The 21184-nt window shown below is 39.4% G+C and overlaps 1 protein-coding gene across 2 annotated transcripts in view; it reads left to right on the top strand.

Annotated features, from left to right (window-relative positions):
• The first annotated feature begins 218 nt into the window (after positions 1 to 218).
• The window catches only part of hdac11 (histone deacetylase 11), a 59102-nt gene continuing 38136 nt past the window's right edge, over positions 219 to 21184 (top strand). Inside the window, exons 1-6 of one of the 2 annotated variants that reach the window (XM_025907555.1) lie at positions 219 to 743; positions 1222 to 1281; positions 1389 to 1537; positions 12714 to 12814; positions 15611 to 15727; positions 18657 to 18699. In XM_025907555.1, coding sequence (XP_025763340.1) covers positions 1247 to 1281; positions 1389 to 1537; positions 12714 to 12814; positions 15611 to 15727; positions 18657 to 18699 — 445 coding nt within the window. In that variant the 5' untranslated portion in view covers positions 219 to 743; positions 1222 to 1246. The remainder of the gene's footprint in view (positions 744 to 1221; positions 1282 to 1388; positions 1538 to 12713; positions 12815 to 15610; positions 15728 to 18656; positions 18700 to 21184) is intronic. The other variant, XM_003446517.5, reaches the window with a different exon arrangement.

Here is a 21184-nt window from a genome sequence, read left to right as displayed (position 1 = left end):
ATTCCAAAACAGACTACACAATAGTGTAATAAAGTGTCCCTGCTCACTGATCTCAGTGGACCTGCTAAAGGTTTCACTTCTTTCTTTCATACTTTTTAAAATTTTTAACACATTATCTATGTTTATGTGATATTGTTGAGACATTACAAAATATATCAAAATGACACGTTTTACAATTAAAACACATTAAATGAAACAAATAACATAATTACAAAAATAAGCGCATTAGGGACACAGTTAGTTATTTAGCTTTTAATCTGAAAGGGAAACAAAGTGATACATTGAGTTCAAAAACGGGCCTTTAAAGACGGACCTCAACCAAAACATACGGTTAACTTTCAAAATAAAAGCAAAACAAAATCATCCGCACTAGAAATGCACAATAAAGTTGACGGTGCCTCTTTGTGAAAACGTGAAGTTGAGCTGACAATTAGGCAGATAATACTCCGAGAAGCTCCCGCATTCTACGAACACGTTTCTTCTTTAAATCTCCGCTAACAGCGTAACTGTACGTCAGTTACGCGGGTTTGGAGCTCGCGCATAGTTGACGCACGTACGTAGAGCTGGAACAGAAATTAAGCGAACTGTCCAAGAAACACTGAAGAAAAACGTTTTCTTTTGTTTCGTTCACTCAATTCTGACAACAGCCCCGCTTAAACACCGTCAGGAGGGACAGAGAGTCTCCGTCTCTTTACATCCAGCTGCTGTTTGGTGGCCTGCGTTATTCCACAGAACAGCAGCAGGTGAGTCACATCGGGTTGTTGCTAGTTTCTGTTCTCTGAAATGGCTCCAGGCTGTTGTGCCATATACAGCGTCTCTGGTGCTGTTTTTTGTTCTCCACGATGAAAACAAACAAACATAAAAATAAGTCGGGTCTATCGTTGAAAACGGCCAGCACACAAACAGGTTTGGCGGCTGTGTGTACGGCTGGAACATTTCCTTGTCCCGTTGCGTCTTTGTAATATGTATACAAATCACTGCGCATGCGCGAGACACGAGCCCCTTTTTTGACAAGCTAAAGCTTAGGTCCTCGTGTACCGCTTGTGTGTTAATGACGACAGTTTGTTACAGTGTGACACAAAGACATTTTGAGCCCATACATTTCAAGCTCTTATCCATCTTTTAAAACAGATAAATTGTGTCCTGAGACTTCCTGTGCATATTTACGGCAGTCACAAGTTTATGAAATTTTTATCTCATTCCTTTTTTTTTTCCGATTAGATGAAAGAAGCAATGCCTGAAAAACATGTCTCACAAAGAAGATAACGAGGAGAAGAGTCGGTAAGGAGTACAAACAAAGAACATGACACTTCCAATAGCGCTTATTAACACACTGGGGAAATCACTGCATGTAAATGAAATACACACTTTTGACTTTCCTCTTTCAGCTGCCACCGCACTGATTTGTATGCCAGCATCCCTCGAACATGTCTGCCTATTGTGTACCACCCAGACTACAACATCACTTTTATGGGCCTTGAAAAGCTTCATCCGTTTGATGCGGGGAAGTGGGGGAAAGTCATCCGCTTCTTGAAAGGTAAGCGAGTGAAGAACAGAGTGGCAGATGGGGAGGATATCTCCCTGAGCCGATGAACACTGAATCACTCAGACTGAGGTCGTAAAGGCGAAAAGAGCCAAAGAACAAAGCAGAAACAGTGGAAGAGGTAGTTGTAGTTGAAGAAGAGGGAGTAGGGGAGGCAGAGCAATAGAGCACAGATAATTAGAGAAAAGTCCCTGTGGGAGTTTGTGCAGGTATAGTAGATGAAGGCCAGTGTGGGCTTGGAGGCTGAGGGAAAACAGTTGCTGGCTAACTGGCATGACTTCACACCGAGCTGTTGTCAGGCTGCACGGTGGATCATCTGTGCTGTTAAACGCGTCGCACGCAGCTTAATGAATTCACAAAACTTTCAGAAGTTAGGAGTGCAAATAAAGAGCTGAGCTTGTGCTGACAGAGGAAAACCTTGGTTTTTCTAAATTTAGCCATGCAGTAATTGGAAGAAAACTGGATGATATTGCAGAATTACTCAGCATATTTAGAGAGTGATACAAAGGAACTGGTTGTGCACTGGGTTTTTAATGAGCCCTCTGTGTTACGTCCAGAGTCGGAAGCCGATTTTGGACCACTGTGTTTCAGCGGTCTAAGGGAATAACATGTAAAATGGCCCATAATTGACCGGCTGGTGCTCATCAAAAATAACCTACGCTTCTTGATATAGTGACATTAATTTATCATGAAACTAAAAATTTAAACTCCACGCTTTTAAGCAGCTACTTTGGGACTGTTTCTGCCTGATTTTACAAACCTCTCTTTAATGCTTTATAACTTCTTATGCAAACACTACAGCTCCATGGTTAGCGGTTTACATTTTAGCATTAAATAAAAAGCACAGGTTGCCTAAATTATTTATCTCTAAGAATTAAATGAATCCCCCCCCCAAAAAAACATTTTTGTGGCGCACTTTCTTTGAAGCCACAGTACTTGATAAGTATTGTACTTATCAGTTCAAAAATTGATTCAGACAGGTTAGCTGGCTAGCTGGCCTGTCTGTTCAGATCTGTGATTGTTTTTTCACCAATCACAACTATGAGTGTTCAACAGTTCTTTTTTTAAAAATTGCAGTTATTGAAATAAAAATCCAGTATTAGTGGCAAACAAAACATAGACCATGTGCTTCCTCATGTAGTCTCTTAAAAGAATATACATGCATTTGTATGTATAAACAATGTATATAGTGCAACACTGAGGTTCTGGATGCAAAAGTCACATTCATATTCTCCATAGGAATTTTGATTATGAGCCATAATGTAACCATATAATGTAAACTTAACATGAAACATTGTGAAATGATGGTATGTGCTCCTGTAGAAAACACACATCTGTTTCATTTCAACCTCGCTTTACCAAAAAAGCATTTTACTTGCAATGCCAAGGAAAAAAAACTACTCTGCCCATAATCCTGTATTGAAACAGCAATGCCTCTGCTTTGTGGAGGTTACTGTTACCATGGAGATGTTTAAACCCATGAAGATCAGGTCAGTTAGTGAGAGCAAAATTTCAGAAATGGTGAGACTGGTGACTCCACTCAGGAATGAAGGACTGTACCATACCGATAATACGACTATACTTTACTACATACAGCACACAAACTGCAAAATCTATTCAAAATTGTTATTATATAACACTATGACAATTAAAGGATTAATTTTGAGAATGTTGGAAGTTGTTCGATGTGGACCTTTTATAAGGCATTATGGGATAAGTAGTTCCTTCACCTTTAAAGATAATTATGTACACACTTTAATTGTTTACACATTTGCCTAACAAGCAAACAATGGGTCAATGAGCCCTTCTGAATAAAAGAGCAACCAGCAACAGCTTCTATGTACCCAGTCTTGTACCTTCAACTTTTTCTTTTTTCTTTTTTCAGTTTTTATTTTATTTTTTTGATCCACATCAAATCTTTTTCTGCTCATGATTCACCCTGTAGCTTGTAGGTTTGGTTCAAGGCTTAAAATTCTTTATGTAACGATATTCTGAAATGTCATATGAATGGGAAATTCACTTCTGAAATCAGAGCCCTTAAAGTGGGTGGTCACCGTTGCAGTCTACAATTCAGCCCAAGCAGCCTGTGTTTATCTCAGTAATGAACTGATAACCCAACAGCAGTTAAGATGATGCTGTTGAGTTGTAATTGACGAGTCAGTAGTCAGTGAGAGGGCACCCTATCATGGTACCGTACTGGAATTCACTGAGATACTGAGAGCAACCTATTGTTTCACAAATGTTTGTAGAAGAAATCCACATGCCTAGGTGCTTGATTTTATACAGATGTAGCTCAGGTGGTAGAGCAGGTCACCTACTAACTGGAAGGTTGGAGGTTCGATCCCAGTCTGCATTCCAACCCCATGTTGCCCCATTGCATTGGTGAATGCATCCATCTCCAATGGATTGTATGAATACTAATAGTAAGCACTTAGAAAGAGCATAGATTTAAAAAAAAAAAAAGTGCTTGTTAAGCTCTTTGAGTGCTCAGAGTAGAAAAGCGCTATATAAGAACCAGTCCATTTGCCATAGCCTCTGGCTATGAAAGTCATTGGATGAATACCTGATTGAGTGTATACCTTGGGCAATATAGTGTACATAAACATAGACTTACATTCGTTTATGTAACAGAACTGATAACTCACTGGAGAACAAGGGGATTAAACCTAAGAAAGCTGTCTAAGGTGCTTCTAAGGCCACTTTTGTACTGCCCTGGCTGCAGCAATGATGTTAAGAAACCAAGGATCTACTATCCACTTTCACACTGTCTGTCTTTAAGCAATCATTGGTTCCGGGAAAATCCACCTGTTAGCTATACTGTTTGGGTTTGTAAAGCACCTTATAAATGAGGACTGTCAGGGGTGGCCCATAGGGTCTGGGGGCCACAATCTGCCCCCCAAAGACTCCAGTCCAGCCTGCTGGACAGCTCTGGAAAATATGAAGGAAGATGCATATTTTTGAACTTTTAACTATATTTTTATAAGTTTTAGAGCTTTTCCTGCTGATAAAGACCTCCCCACTGCCATTCAAGCCACACAAAAGTAGTTAAAAAAATAAACAATTAAATTATAGAAAAGTTCCTGTTTTTCATTGTCTGCTATAGAAATTTCAGTTTAAAAAAAAAAAGAGAGAATTTTTTTTAACTGAAACTTGTTTTTATAAATATGGGGCAGTCTGAGGATTGAGCTGCCAGAACTTTTTCTGTAATTTTACACATCTGTCATGTAGAAAAACTGAGGTGGACTGTTGAAATTATGCTTTTCTTTTAAAAAATGTTATATTAATATATCTCTGGGATTAAATGTGTAGTTAAACGTCTTTGTACTGACAGAAAGGGGAGTTTCACTTGTCCAGCTCACTTTGATGTAAAGTGGGCTGAACAAGTGAAACTCCCCTTTCTATATGTGGCCCTCATTGTAAAATGATATTCTGAACTCTGAACTATACCAAGTGTCTTAAAATTGTGGTCCTCATTATGGTCCTCTCATACTGCATTGTATTATCAAGAGAACTGTTTCTGTTATATAGTCCACTCTCTTTAGAATAGAAACTCCTGTTGCTAATGCAATAAGCACCACATAGCCTCCATAATTCCTGTGCAGTTTAATGACAATCAGCTTTGAAAAACTAAATATTACAGCTTTCATAAATGTAGGATTTATTACATTCTCCTGTTTCTGCATGCAAATTAGTCTGGTTACTGATAAGAGTTTCAATGATTGCTGACATCTTGGTTCAGATATTGTATTACAGTAAAACATACTAAATACCAAACTAATTCCTACAAATTGTGGAGCACAAAGGTTGTAGAAGCTCCCCCTCTACACTGTAAAATATAACTTGTTGTTTCAACTTAAAAATATCAGGTACAGGGCTGCCTTAAAATTTTAAGTTAAGTCAAGAAATAGAGTTTGTTCTTATAACACAACCAATTGTTATCTTAATGAAAAATCACATGTTGTCTAAACTTTCGTCTTAGTTTAGTTGACTGAGATTTGTTAGTCAGTTCAACTCCTTTAATTGTCATTTTTACTTGGGAAAACTCTTTCAGCTAAATTAAAATAATCTATTGTTTAAACTCTTGTCCTAGTTCAGTTGACTTGGGTTTTTTAGTTAATTTAAATACTTTAGTAGTTCTTTTAACTTAGGAATCTATTTTAGCTTAACTAACATAACCTGTTAGCTAAGTTGATTTAAGTTTATTAATTAACTGAACTTGTAAATCAGTTTCATTTTAATTGTCAGAGTTGATTGACTGGATGTAAAGAAAAATGTGTATTAAACATCTTAAGTTTTGTTTTGTTTTTTTAGCTTTCTAACATCCATTTCAGCAAAACTACCTGTTAGGTTTATCTTAGATCTCAGGTTTAAATATCTACATTCCTTAAATTAATTTTCTGTTGTTTACAGAAAAAAAAATAAAAACCCACAGATTCCATTAAAGTCTATCTGATCATTTCATACAGAAAGTTTGTTTTAAGAGCATGACAAGACAATTACTAATGAGCACCCAACATTCACCATTTATTGTGCCATCTTAGTCATCTGAGAAACAGAAAAATCAGTGATGTAGCTCATCAGGCTCACAATCCATCAAAACTCAAAGGCTGCTCCCTGTGAAACAATAAATTTGAACTTGGTCTTGAGCCCAGTTTGGGTGAAGATTAAATTCTGACCAATACTCTAGGAGCAGTAGTGATTCTTGTGAAGTAACAACATAAAGTCTGCATTAATGTAATGTATCAACGGAACACTTGCTATTTTAGAAAAGTTATTCTTTACATTTGCAAAATTTTTAAACTTCATTGTGCTCAGTCACACCTGTTAGCATAAAACTTGAAATATTAAAATAGTACAAAACCTTTGATAAGTGACAGTAAAGATCAGTTTATAACAACTAAGATATCAAACTCTTGTATTTGTCTTCGTTTACAATTGCAACAAATTCCACAGAACCAATATCTCTGAAAATGAGTGCATGCTTCTGAAACATTTGATAATATGGATATTTCAGAAACATCAGTTTGAGTCTGCTCAATTGCAAAACAAAGGAAAAACTACTGACTTGCATGAGATAAGCATCTGCAAAGTCCACCATTATATTGTTGTTCACATAAGTTTCTTAAACCATGAACAAATGAGTAATTGTCTAATCTGGAATGTAAAGTGTAGTCATTTAGTGACATACAAAAGTGAGAATGAGAACTTGGAAGAATAAAAAAACAAACAGTAAAATAAAAACTGTCCTTAACACTAAGGCAATTGTATGCTGTGAGCATACAAATACAGTTCTGCATGGCTTTCTGCAAGAGTCTGTTTCTTAGACCACGCACTAGTGAGATGCACTGCCTTCCACCAATGTTCATTAGGATGTTCTGAATGACTTCAAAGATGTCCTTAAGTTCCTTTGGATAGTCTACGTTGAGGGCAAAAAGAAGGCCCATCAGCATGGAAATGGCACTTGAGACATCCCTCAGATTAGACAGGATTACTGCCGCCTCAAGGACAACCAACACATCGATGATGTCTTCTTCTTTCACCATCGCAATGCCAACTTTCATCCTCTTAGAAAACGTGTCTTCAATACCTGTCGGCTATAAAAGGGTTCAAAGACAAAAAAAAAATTACACAATTACAATTACACAATATCCCTTGTGCTTAACAATTCATGTCTTTCCAAAGAAGAGCCATACTGATGCTTTGGATGATGGTGATTGGCTTTGGGTAACACTTATTAGTTGTTAAAGTTTTTTCAGAATGAGATATGCACCCCCATGTTACAAATCCATTTCTTGCTTTAAACAAAGACCATGTTCATAAATAACTGAGCATGTCTTCAATTGCAGAATTCAAACAAAATTTTCAATTTAAATGGTAAATGGCCTGTATTTGTATAGCGCTTTACTAGTCCCCTAAGGACTCCAAAGTGCTTTACACATTCAGTCATTCACACACATGGGTGGATGACTGAATCGTGACTCAAGAGTTGACAGTTCGTCTTATAATCGGAAGGTTGCCGGTTCGAGCCCTGGCTCTGACAGTTTCAGTCGTTGTGTCCTTGGGCAAGACACTTCACCTGTTGCCTACTGGTGGTGGTCAGAGGGCCCGGTGGTGCCAGTGTCCGGCAGCCTCGCCTCTGTCAGTGCGCCCCAGGGCGGCTGTGGCTACAATGTAGCTTGCCATCACCAGTGTGTGAATTTAAATCTACTTATGCTAAATATTGGCTGTGCTCTAAACCAAATCTGGCTGAGAATACATGAAATGTGCAAACTGCAGCTACACTACAGGATCAGATTATGGCTCCATAGACAATGCTTCTTTAATCAGTTTATTGATTAAAGTTTATTTTTCCCCCTATATTAACAGCATGAAAAAAGAGCATATAGACATGGCTGAACAGGTTGCATAATTGGCACTGAATATCAACATCCACCTTTACCCAGCTGCCCAATGACTCTCGGCCAGTAACCTTTAATTGCTTACCCAGTCTACACAGTCTCTTTTCCAGGGTCCAGGACATTTCACCAAAGTATTGCCCCCCACAGCTGTAGCAGCCACTGCAGCCCCTTAAATATCCTAATATCTCCGCCATTACAATATACAATGTGAGAAATCAAACGTAAAGCTGAAGTGAACAGTACACCAGCGAAATGTCAAAGACCCTGGTGAAGACATGAATAAACACAAGATACTAATAATATCAATGCTAGCTTGCCAGTTAGTTTCTCTGAAACCCAGACCAACTCCAGTGTCAAAGATCTTGTAATAATACATTTGGTGAGGAAAAAGTACACATGTTATCATGTGGCATTTATTGTTTCATAGATGCCACATGTTTCATTTAAAATCCACTGTGGTGCTGTCATTATTAAATTTACTAAAAGAAACAATGCTAACCTTCACAGTCTTGAAAGTGTGTGAGGGATCTTCCTTTAGAAAATGAGGTCCTCTGTCCTCTTCCTTTGTGTAGGGCTCTGGTCAAAGAAGTCAAAAAGAAAACAAAAACACTTTTTAAACAGTGTTTATAAAGCATGTAGACAGCTCCAAATTCACAGCTTTTTGATACATAATTCCATCAATATATGATTATCATTGGAGATTTTGAATCAGGCTTATCAGGACATTCAAGTAGAATATGATATCCAACCTACCACCAATATACACAGATTCTGTAAAAGTTACCACACTAAATGTCCAGTTGTGAAATATGATGACAGACTTTACTTATCAGCTTTCTTTCAATGAGTTCATCAGTTGAACTGGATAACCTAAAACTTAAACAAAGGAGAACATTTCGCAGTTGAACACTTACATCATCACCGAAGCATTTTATGAGCCTAGTTAGCCCTCCTATGCCGCTCTTGATTTTGTACAGCTCCACAAACCTCTCCATAATGGTCAAGCACAGCAAAAAGGAACCCTTTCAGGTCAACAGATGTAAGACGGGCAAATTCTGCTTCAACCTGAGCAATAGAAGAAGAGGGGTGGAGAGTACAGGCAGAATAAAAAAAAAGATTCTTTGAGACCCAAATTTAAGCAAACAGTCATCTGAGGCCATTAGAGAAAACACAAACACACAAAAGCAAACAAACAAAAGATGCACTTTACCTGCCGTTCAGCGAACAAGGAAGTTCAGAGAACAATAAGCTCTGTCTTGAAATCTTTTAAAGTAGAATGATTGTGAAAATGACTTATGTGATGTAAACTTTAGTAAACGTGCGATTAAAAGAACACTGAGTAAAAGGACAAGTAACAGTTTCCTTATTCCTCAGATGTTTACCTTGATGAGCAATACTGTTTTAGTCCAACTGCCTCATTAAAGTTACACAACAGGCTTTTTACATTAAAGCCAGCAAGTCCATTACATACTCCCTTTTTAGATCTGAAATACTGTGCACATTCTGTGTATATGTAGTGGACAGCAATTTACCCAAAAGAGTGCAAAGTTTGCAAGTCCACCTCATTTAAATGACAAAGACAGATGTGATCATCTAGACCTGTGAAAATAAATTAATGACAAACTTGCAGTTATGGATGTTATTACAACCACAAGAACCTAAACAGTCTGCTCCATTGCTTTTGTTAATGAATCATTTGTTGGTAACACATCTGAATATTTAGTTTATGCCACCTGCATGTGATCATCAATAGTGCCATATTACTTCTTAAGAAGTACCCTGACACTACAATCTTTATATCATTTGTTCTACAGAGCTATTAAGTTACAATATAATCTGTGGTGTTTCCAGTATGACAAAATGCACAAATTGTAACTTACCATTTGACTCCACTGACAAAAATAAATCCCCAGCATCAAATTTGGCTTCACAGACCTAAAATAAGTAAAATAAAAATATATGTTATAATTATATTGTTTTCGCCATTTATTCATGTTTGCTAATTTTCTGACATATAAACAATGTTAGTTTTGTTACAATACAGAGAATGCAGTTTAATTAAAAGGCAAATTATGCAAAAAAAACAAAAAACCAAAAAAAACTTCTGCAGTATACCATGCCAAAAATCAGTGTCTCTGATGCCAATTATTTTATCACTACAGCTCTTTTAGTATGGAAACTCACACAATCTAGTCATACTGATCACAAGAGTTCAAAAATAAGTCAAAATAGTGAGCTGTTGTTAAGCATAAAGCATTTCAGGGTAACAAATAACTGCACAATAGAATTAAAGCAAAAAATAAACACACTGGAGGACTATCTGATAAAAACTAATATAATGCTGGTTTGTGTCTGTGAAGGTTCTCAGTCATCCAGGTCATCGTAGTCAAAGGAGTTTGCAAAGAAAAGCGTCTGGACTTCTTTGAGTTGCTTGAAGACGTTTCACCTCTCATCCGAGAAGCTTCTTCAGTTCTAAGGTCAAATGGCCGAGAGTCCCAGATTTAAACCCAGTGGGAGTATCCCCCCAAGGAGGGACAAAGGACCCCCTGGTGATCCTCTAATCACATGCGCCAAGGTGTGAAAGTGGGTGTGGGACCTAATCAGCCAGGGTTTCGGGTGAGCCCATTGTGAAACCTGGCCCCACCCTATCATGTGATTTCCTGAGGTCAGATGGCCCAGGATGTGAGTGGGCGTTAAGGCGTCTGGGGAGGGAACTCAAAACTGGATTATAGATGGCAGACAGTTGGTGTCGTAAACCACCGCCTCTGTTCAAAGATGGTCGCTCACAGTGGACATAGATGGCCTCTTTCACTCCTCTTTCAAACCATCTGTCCTCTCTGTCCAATATGTGAACATTGGCATCCTCGAAAGAGTGACCTTTGTCCTTAAGATGCAGATGGACTGCTGAGTCTTGTCCCGTGGAGGTGGCTCTTCTATGTTGTGCCATACGCTTGTGAAGTGGCTGTTTGGTCTCTCCAATGTAGAGGTCCGGGCATTCCTCACTGCACTGTACAGCATACACCACGTTGTTCAGTCTGTGTTTTGGAGTTTTGTCTTTCGGGTGAACCAGTTTGTGTCTGAGTGTGTTGCTGGGTCTGAAGTACACTGGGATGTCATGCTTGGAGAAAACTCTCCTGAGTTTCTCTGATACACCGGCTACATAGGGGATGACAATGTTATTGCGTCTGTCTTTCTTATCCTCCCTCGCTGGTGTCTGATCTTCTTTTCTGTGCCTCTTTGCTGACTTTATGAACGCCCAGTTAGGATAACCGCATGTTTTCAGTGCTTCCTTTACATGTGTGTGTTCCTTCTTTTTCCCTTCAGGCTTAGAGGGAACAAGTTCTGCCCGGTGGTGTAGGGTCCTAATTACTCCAAGTTTGTGTTCCAGAGGGTGATGGGAGTCAAAGAGGAGGTACTGGTCCGTGTGTGTGGGCTTCCGGTAAACTTCAATGTTGAGGTTGCCATTCTCTTCAATGTGCACAGCGCAGTCCAGGAAAGGCAAACAGTTGTCCTTAGTGTCTTCCCTGGTGAACTTGATGTTTTTATCCACGGCGTTAATGTGCGCAGAGAAGGATTCCACTTCTTGTGTCTTGATTTTGACCCAGGTGTCGTCCACATATCTGTATCAGTGGCTGGGTACTCTCCCTTTAAAAGAGCCAAGAGCCTTTCTTTCCACTTCCTCCATGTAAAGGTTGGCTACAATAGGTGACACAGGGGAGCCCATGGCACAGCCATGTTTTTGTCTGTAGAAGCCTTCATTGTATTTGAAGTATGTTGTGGTAAGGCAGAGGTCTAACAGTGTGCAAATCTGATCGGGTGTGAAGTTGGTCCTGTCTTCCAAGGAGCTGTCTTCTTGTAGTCGTTTTCTGACAGTCTCCACTGCTTCCGTGGTGGGTATGCAAGTGAAGAGAGAGACTACATCAAAGGACACCATGGTTTCATCTGGATCCAGGGTAAGTTTCTGGACCTTGTCGGTGAAGTCGGTGGAGTTCTTGATGTGGTGTGGGGTGTTCCCCACGAGAGGTGCCAGGATGGTAGCAAGTTGTTTCGCAATGTTATAAGTGGCTGAGTTTATGCTACTGACTATGGGTCTGAGTGGGACCCCTTCCTTGTGGATTTTAGGAAGTCCATAAATGCAGGGTATGGCATCCCCTGGATAAAGGCGGTGATATTTGAGGCGGTCAATGATTTTGTCCTTTTCAAGGTCTTGAAGGCAAGCTATAACTTTCTTTTTGTAGCTGCTTGTGGGGTCTCGTTTTAAAGCTTCGTAGGTGTTGTTGTCACTGAGGAGAGTAGTGATCTTTGTGTGGTAATCTGTTGTGTTTAGGACCACGGTGCACCTTCCCTTATCCGCTGGTAATATAGTGATGTTGTGGTCTTTGCTCAGGGAAGCGACGGCCTTCTTTTCTTGTAGTGTGAGGTTAGACGGAGGGACTTTGGCACTGGAGAGGGTGGCTGAGACTTTCATCCTGATTTGCTCTGCTTCTGTCTGTGATAATTTATTAATCCGTATGGCGGTTTCTGTGGCTGTGATGAGGTCCACTATGGGCAACTGTTGCTGATTTAGCTGGACATGAGTTTTCAAGTTAGCTTTTTTTGGTGTAATTGGGACGTTTTTAACTTGTAATTCTATGTTATAACAACAACTTCAGTCATCTATCGTCAAACTGATATAGAATAATATGTTGAAATAACAAACATCTAGAATTACATTTTACAGTGTAGCATCCAGTGTTTTGTAACTGTACTCCCTCCCTCTGTATGTGTTGCAGAGGAGCAGTTTATCAATGATGGGAACCTTGTGGAGGCCCGTGAAGCTGCTGAGGAGGATCTGCTGGTCGTTCACACCAAACGCTACCTCAACAGATTAAAGGTAGCCTATCTCACCCATAGTACAGCATCTATCACTTTGACTGGCATCATTTTTCTTCCATCTTTCCTGCCGTAACACATGAATTTAATCAAATTTATTTGACATGGAGTGTCACCTCACTGGAGAGGATGAAGTCTGAACCTGTATGTGAGGTCAAGACATAGTGACTATGATGTAATCGGGCTCACCTCAAGCTTGGATTCTGAGATGAATCTCCTGAACATGTTTTAAACTTTATATAAAACTGGAATTACTTGCAGTGAGAGGTGGCAGACAGGGCAGGGTACACTTGCGTTCCCACGACTCGGTGCGAGTATGTTGGGTTGTTTTTCCTTGTTGTATGAGAGTGCTGCTCCCCTACAATCAGCGCCTGCTCCCCTACCCGTACTGTGCTCCGTGCTGAATGTCATCTGTGGCGGATGGCAGTTCAGACTATCTAGTCTTCCTCGAGTCTCTGGGTGGGATGCTGGAAGGTACCCCAGCTGTGTACTCCATTTTCTTACTGGGAGAGTTAATGCCCACATAGAATAGGATAGAAATTGAAATATCCTTTATTGTCCCTCATTGGGAAAAATCTGGTTCCAGCAGCAAAGTGACAGGCAGATTAATGACTGTAGAGTATGAAAAAAAACACTCTACAGTCATTAAGATAATAAAATTTTTTTAAGTGATTAAAAACAAAAGATGGAAAAACTGTGCAAATAACAGCAGGGATATGGGCAATGACATTGCAACCTAGAGGGAGTGACTGGGGGAGTAACCTGCACAATTTGAACCTGAGCCATGTTCTGTCAGTGGATCTCTGTGCTAATTATGGGTAATGAACAACATGCTCAAAGATAAGGGTATTCTCAAGTGCACATGCCACCAGGATGCTCTAGGTTGTAAGTTGATGGATTTTGTAATCAAATTGTCAGATTTGCAGGTGAAGATGGGAGTAGAGCTGTCAGCTGATCACCACCTGGTGATGAGTTGGATCAAGTGGATACCTGACAGGTATGGCGCACCCAAATGTGTAGCAAAGGCGTTGGGAACATTGTGATGTTCCTGGGGTTTATGGGATTTGCCCAGAGTTCCTTAAGGCTCTGGATGCTGTAGCTCTGTCTTGGATGATGTACGGGGGTGGCTATAGCTCAGGTGGCAGAGCAGGTCAGCCACTAACCAGAAGGTCGATGGTTCAATCCCAGGCTGCTCCAGGCTGCATGCCAAATATCCTTGGGCAAGATACTAACCCCATGTTTGCCTACTGGCGCCAGTGTCCGGCAGCTTCTGTCAGTGCGCCCCAGGGCAGCTGTGGCTGCAATGTAGCTTGTCATCACCAGTGTGTGAATGTCTGTGTGAATGGGTGGATGACTGAATGTAGTGTAAAGCGCTTTGGGGTCCTTAGTGACTAAGTAAAAGCGCTATACAAATACAGGCCATTTACTATTTACCGCTCAAAGCTGGGGACAGTGCCTCTGAATTGGCAGACTTGGGTGACGATTCCCCTCTTCAAGACAGGGAGTCAGAGGGTGTGCACAAACTTTAAGGGGGATCAGTCTCCCCTTTGAGATGGTTCAGGGATCTTACTAGGATGTCTCCTGGAGGTCTGGGTATAGTGTTTCAGGTGTGTCCTACTGGGAAGAGGGCCTGCTTGGATAAACTGTAGAGATTACGTCTTTCAGCTGGCTTGGATATGTCTAGCTTTCCACTGCATGAGAACTAGAGGAGGTTGCCCAGGAGATGGAGGTCTAGCCTCTACTTAGACTGCTGCCCCTATAATCTTTTCACTCTAACCTGCTGCACATCTTTTCCAGCTCTGTCTCTCTGCCTAACTAATCAATGCAAGCCCTTTTCCCCTTCTTTGACAACTCTTCTGTAACACCTATTGCCTGTCTTAACTCTTTCCTGAACTCTATGCAACATTCTTTCTTCAACTTCCACCATTTAATCCTTGGCTTCACTTGCCTCTCCCCTGCCAATACCTTGCAGTCTGCTCTCTCTTTCACCTTCTGCATAAGATGTAGTCTCCTCCACTCTTATACATCACTCCCGTTTTATCCTTTTCACAAAATCCATCACTATTTTTCTATTATACTTTTTTTTGTCTCTTTAACACCATACATTCCCAGCACTTCCTCATTACTTCTGTTCATGTCCACTGAAGTCTGCTCAATTCTCTATCACTTCATCCATCTTACTTCAGAATTCTTCTTTCTCTTTTAACTGACATCCAGTCAGTTATCAGTCACCAATCAGTCCTCATCTGATTAATCCTTAGTCCTCAGGGAATATCATGTCACGGATATTCACAACATGGCAAATCTCCTTTGAGCTTTTGTGCTTTTAATTTATCATCTAGAGGGACTGATTAGCGCCTACATTTATTTACCTTTCCCTGAGTGGATTTGGGAATTTTGAGTTGTCTGTGGATGTCAGGAATACTGACGTTTCATTGTAAAGCTCTTCTAGTAGAGTGCCTGCTACAGAGGAAGCAAAGCTGATAACAGTATTTCTGTCACATTCACAGGCTTTGTATTTATTCTGTTTTCCCTCAGCTGCCCAAGTGAGGTACAATAGCTTTATTCTTTACTGTCATTTTTTTCATGAGAATTCAAGCTTCAGCCTGAACCCCCTGGCAACATTATTCAGTTTTTCTCCACCTTTATATCCACATCCTTTTTTACCTTTCTTTTTTTGCTTTGCTTTCTGTGCTGTTCATTCAGTTGACGGCAACTTGGTTTTGTTTGTCTTGTGACAGATGGCAAAGAAAAAAACATCTCTATACCGCTCTAATTATGTTTTGCTTCCATTTAGTGGTCTCTGGTGGTGGCAACCATCACAGAAATTCCACCTCTCCTGTTTCTGCCTAATTTCCTGGTGCAGCGGAAGGTGCTAAGGCCTTTGCGGACCCAGACAGGGGGAACAATAATGGTAGGTATCTGACACCCTCATTTCCTCTTCATGCTTGTGGCTGATAATGGCATGTTATCTAGCCTCATTTGTCAGAAGTAGAAATAGAGATGATGTCCTGTAGTGTACCACCATCAGATAATGATGAGATCCACTCTTGGCTCCGTTTACTTTTATCAACTAATACGAGTGCAGCAGAAACGTTACAGTTCACACCCACTGCACTCAGCATCCAGCCAGCACAATGAGGTTCTTCCACAAAAAGCCTTGAATTTTCAGTGACCTGAAGTTGAACTCAAGTTCCGCATCTTAGTAGATATTCCACATATGGTTTTAGTTTGTGTTTTACAAAAAAAAAAAATAACTACATGCATGAAATAACAGTACAGTACTCAGCAGAAAATTCCAGGAGGAGGACAACACTGCAACATTCCAGCGCACGGATCACTATTCTGCAGTAAAGTGCAGCGCTCTTTAATTTTTTAGTTGTTTTTTTTTGTAAGGTTCTGGCCTGTTGCCGACCATATACTGCTTTATCTCGCATGGAAGACTGTGCTTACACAGGGCTATTTTTTAATGTAGCTGCAGAAATGACATTTAGTAATAACTACAGAACCCGAGATGTTCACATTGTTTTATTACCTTTAGAAACTTTACATTACCTTTATGTTCAAGCTCTGTGACCATGTTGTATTAACAAAAGACTTTGCTTTAAATTGATGCTTTCTGTAAAAGAATTCTAAGGAAATAAAGGTTCTTGTTTTGTTTAGTCTTGTGAGGGTGAGTACTTCCAAGGGAAGGCAGCCTAATAGAAAACCTGTGTTAAATATATATATTTCATATATAAAAAAACAATCTCTGTGGTGGAGTTTTAGGGGGAAGATGGGGTTTTCTCTGTTGAACATATCGTGTGTTTGCGCTTTTAAATGGAAATACTCTTTCATGTGTTTTGGGGAATGGTTACTTAAGTTGTTTTAAGTAGGATGAACAATCTATGTGACTTTGTTTGAAACATTTTTTGTGATTTACTACTTTAAATCTGTAATGGTTATGTAGAAGGTTTCATCTTTAAAATCCTGTTAGTTGTCTGTGTGAGGCAAATTGGTTTGAAACATTAATATTTTGTATCCAAGTTTATCTGGAATGCATTCTTTCTGTCTGACAGGCACATAAAAGCTAAAACTCATATTGACACATTATTTCTCTTGGATTTATATCTTAATATTTTTGGCTGATCTGATTGTGAAGGAAATATTAAATTAAAAGGTGGGAATCCAGTGGAAATCCTAAATCCTATAAATTGATTGATTTTTCTCATGTAGATTTTAGTGGAGCATAGGGAGAAACTGGAACCTGGGATCTGCCTTTTTGAGCCTTCTTATGGAAAATGGAGAAATAGAGAGTAAGAAATAAATGGAGTACAAGAAGAAGACCTAAAGAACCTGAACTATATGCCCACTATAATGCAAACAACGAATATCATATGGTTTTCAATGCATACGCTTGATATAATTACAAATAAAATCATGCCAAATGCATTTTCTCTAAAAGAGATGCATTCTGGGCCTGGTGGTCGATGGAACTGATGAGTGGTGCACATGAGATTTGAGGGCTGTTGTAAAATATGCCTGCTACGCTCTGTTAAAGAGTGTTCTTGTTTTCCCCAGACAGAGTGGAGTGTTACGCACACACTCTGTCCATGGCCAGACTGTGTGCATACATGCAAATTTGTGTTATTACTCATCCATCAGAGAACCATACTGGCATTTACACACAATCTCCCCAGGTCACATCTCCTCTCATCAGCTCTTATACATGCTGGTCTCTAGAAGAACATGGCAGAGCAACCACTCTTGTCTTTTCCAAGCGAGAAATCGTGACCTACCACGGCCTTATCGTTGTTTAAAAAAAAGAAAAGAAAAGAAAAAAAAAAGGTCTAACTGATGACATTTTAACCGCCAGTACTTGAGAATATTTTGAGTTTGAAGGTTGAAACTACTTTCCTAAGAATGCCCTTTATTTGCGAAGTGGCTTAGATAAATAAGCCTTTAGTATGTTTTTTACTAAAGGCTAAGCCAGGAGTGCAACCAGGCCTTAATAATGTCTTCCTGAGGTGTAAGCAGGGCACATCAGAAAAGAAACTAATGAACCTGAAACACTGCCCGTCTCACGTTTCTTAAGAAAGCTGCTCTCAGGAGTAGATTTGGATCAGTGAGGCTCTGCAATGAAATCTCCAAAAGGAATTGTAAATATTCCTTTTACATTGGTATTCTGCTGAATAATTCTTGGCTTCAGATATGTTAACTTTTAAAGATTTTAGGATTTTGGAGGGTAGTACTCTTTAGTCCCACTTTCTTTATTTCTTTTGTTTGACTTCTATAATATCCCGCTCTACACCACAAGCTGGTATGTGTGGCTTCAGGTTTTTGTTCCATGACACAGTGACAGGGCTCCCATGGACAAGTTGTTTGAAAACCTGTCACCTTTTAATTACACGTCACTGCTGAAGTCTCAGCAGAGCAGAGAGCTTCACATGGGACAAAGTTGGAGCACCAAAGGAAAGGAAAGAGCACGAGTCCATTTTATTTTTCCGGTTAACCCAGTAACTGTTGCAGTAATTAAATCTGTTGTTGTCCATATGCATATTTAGAAATAGTACATGTTTGACATAGTTAGAAGTCAGATATACTAGTGGTACTTACTCATTTTTAAAACCAGCATTTGAATACATCATTTTGCACCTTTTATTTGTTGTCGTTTTTCACTCAACATGAATCAGTTCATGGTGACTGCAGGAGTCACTTGAAGATTCCTGTTGCATTCTGTAGTTTATTTTTTAAAAGGTCATTTTCCTTTCAGAGGATTTTCTGTCTCTGTCAACCAGAAAGGATCATTTATAAATTTTTATGGTCACATAAAGTTCTGAACTGAAATATTGTCTCTTTCACAGGCAGGAAAACTTGCTGTTGAGCGCGGATGGGCCATAAACGTAGGTGAGTTTGCAATATATGCACTCTTCCATGTGTCAGTAATACATCTATCTGCAATCAGCTGATATATGTTTAGCTTTGATATGGGAAAGCAGTTTACCCCACACTCTTCACCTCCCTATAGAGCCTAGCTATGGAGGTTTCCATGAGATAGTGGTGTCACATGCCAGGTTTCCAGTGTCTTCAGCATGTAACAAAAGCCTTCATTTCCCACAGTGTTATATGTATGCAGTCTTTGCATATAGCTTAAATTAGGTGGTGAATTATTCTTTTTTTTTATTACTTAATTAATTAATTAAATTTTTTAGTAAAAAAAGAATACTAACAGAAAAACAAAACAAAAACAAAAAAACACTCAATTATTTTTATTGTTTTGGTTGCAAAAAGTTCAGTTTTCTATTTGGAATTTATATTGGACTCGATGTTTGGTTTCCACCCTATTTTTTGTTTGGTTTTTCTTTCCCCACTTAGCAGAAATGCATTTTGAATCATTTGCAAAGGGAATGCTCTGTGTTAACGAGATGCTATAAACTTTTCAACATGAGCGTCTGTTTCTGGTAGCTGTGAGTGAAACAGTGTTCAACATAAAGTAGAACATGCTGATCAGTTTACTTAGCCGCTTATCACCTAGAGGAGGAGTGGCGCAAACACAATACTCGCCAGACATGTATCGTATTTTTCGGACCATAAGGTGCACCGGATTATACGGCGCGTTAAGCGAAACAAAACAGTCAGATAAGTCAAATTTTACTAATCTCATTCTTCTTGCTTCCTCCACTTCCGTACCATTGATTCATTAATGTTGAAGTCTCTCGCAGTTCGTCTATTCACGTGTTGTTGCAGTATATTAATGACTAACCTCGTATTGTGGATGGATTATCTCAGTTGTTCTCCTGACTGAAGTTTGGTCTGTTTACAGCATCCTGCCATGCGATTGCATTTGTCCCTAACCATCGGGAACCCTCACGTTAACTTTTATCGAGTGGAAAAAAAGTTAGGATTCATGCTCCAGCTTCGCTGTGTTTATGTTATGCTAACATAGCTGTGTTGCTAGCGATCACGTAGCACATCATTATATACCAGCTAGCCCAACTTCAGTAACCTTACAAACGTCACTGCTGTTTAGTTTTCTGTCTTCATTTATGTTGGAAGTGATAGCAGAGCTGTACGTTTTATTTTTTTCAGAAATCTCTCAGTCAGAACATGGTGTATCATGTTTAGGTGGAAACTAGCAAGTTCACTTCCTGCTAACTTCTAACTCCATTAAATTTAATCAATTCTGTTTTCATGCATGCCTGGATGCTAAACTCAGTTGTTACACCTGGTAAAGCAGCAACACTGATAATTTTATTAAAGATGAAAGGATTTAGACAGTTGTAAACTCTCAGTGATGCCGCAGTGTTCATTTGACTTTGGGACCTGAAGCAGACGGAGTTTAAGACCCAGATTACTCCGCGAGGCTCCTGACTACAGTAGCCCTAATGCTCCGACAATCCATCAAGTGGTGCGGCTTCGTAGCTTACCAAAGTCGTACTAAAACATTTTTTGACAGATTTTTGAGCGCCATGTACCACATAAAATCGGTTCGAGGTCAGTAAGCACAATCAGAATTCATACATAAGGCGCACTGTTGATTTTTGAGAAAATTAAAGGATTTTAAGTGCGCCTTATAGTGCGGAAAATACGGTAGCATTTTTACAAGTGCTAGCGGTCTGCCATTTAAACAGCAGCAAACTAGAGTCAGGTATATGTACACATTGCTTTCCTGGTGTCCTCTCTATCACAGCAGCTAGTGTCTTAGCTCAAATAAATGCATTTGTTTGCGCTTTGATGAAGCTGCAGAAACTCCACATAAACTGCTCAGTTAAGCGGCCACAATGTTTTCATTTGGGATTTTTTGTTGTAAACTTTGCTGCAGGCTCACAGCAGAAACATATGTGCCTGTTGCAACATGCAGGGTGTATCTATATAAAAGTCATTCATAAAGACAATGACATTAAAGTGGACATGAAATACTACATGGAGCCTTGGTTTAAAAAAAAAACAAACACTGACATAGATTTAACATTCTCAGTGAAGCTGGATTTAAGAAATAAGTTCTTAATATTTTTGGCTTTCCTCCTTTTGAGTCAGGTGACAGGTGGTTCACCGAAACAATAAACTCGAGTCAGAAACACTGGGATTTATTTTTCCCTCTTCTGGCCGTGTGTACCGAGCAGCACTATTTTATGCAATAAAACAGCATTTCTTTTCCCAAGCACGTCTGAACAGTTCACAACATAATAGGTCACCACATGTGCATCACACCACAACTATAACTAATACATAGAAGACATGACTAAACTAGAAGTGATCATTTGAAAATCTATTTAAAATGTGTCTAATCAGAACTGATTGTTAATTAAACCTACAAATCCATAATATAAGCCTAGAAAATACATGTATGCAATTCTTAAATGAAATCAACTGCTCTGATTTAAGCAGAAAT

Source organism: Oreochromis niloticus, linkage group LG5, assembly GCF_001858045.2.
Source record: "Oreochromis niloticus isolate F11D_XX linkage group LG5, O_niloticus_UMD_NMBU, whole genome shotgun sequence".
In the NCBI taxonomy this organism is placed as follows: domain Eukaryota; kingdom Metazoa; phylum Chordata; class Actinopteri; order Cichliformes; family Cichlidae; genus Oreochromis; species Oreochromis niloticus.
Note: the sequence above shows the minus strand (reverse complement) of the source record. Positions and strands in the feature narration are given on the sequence as shown.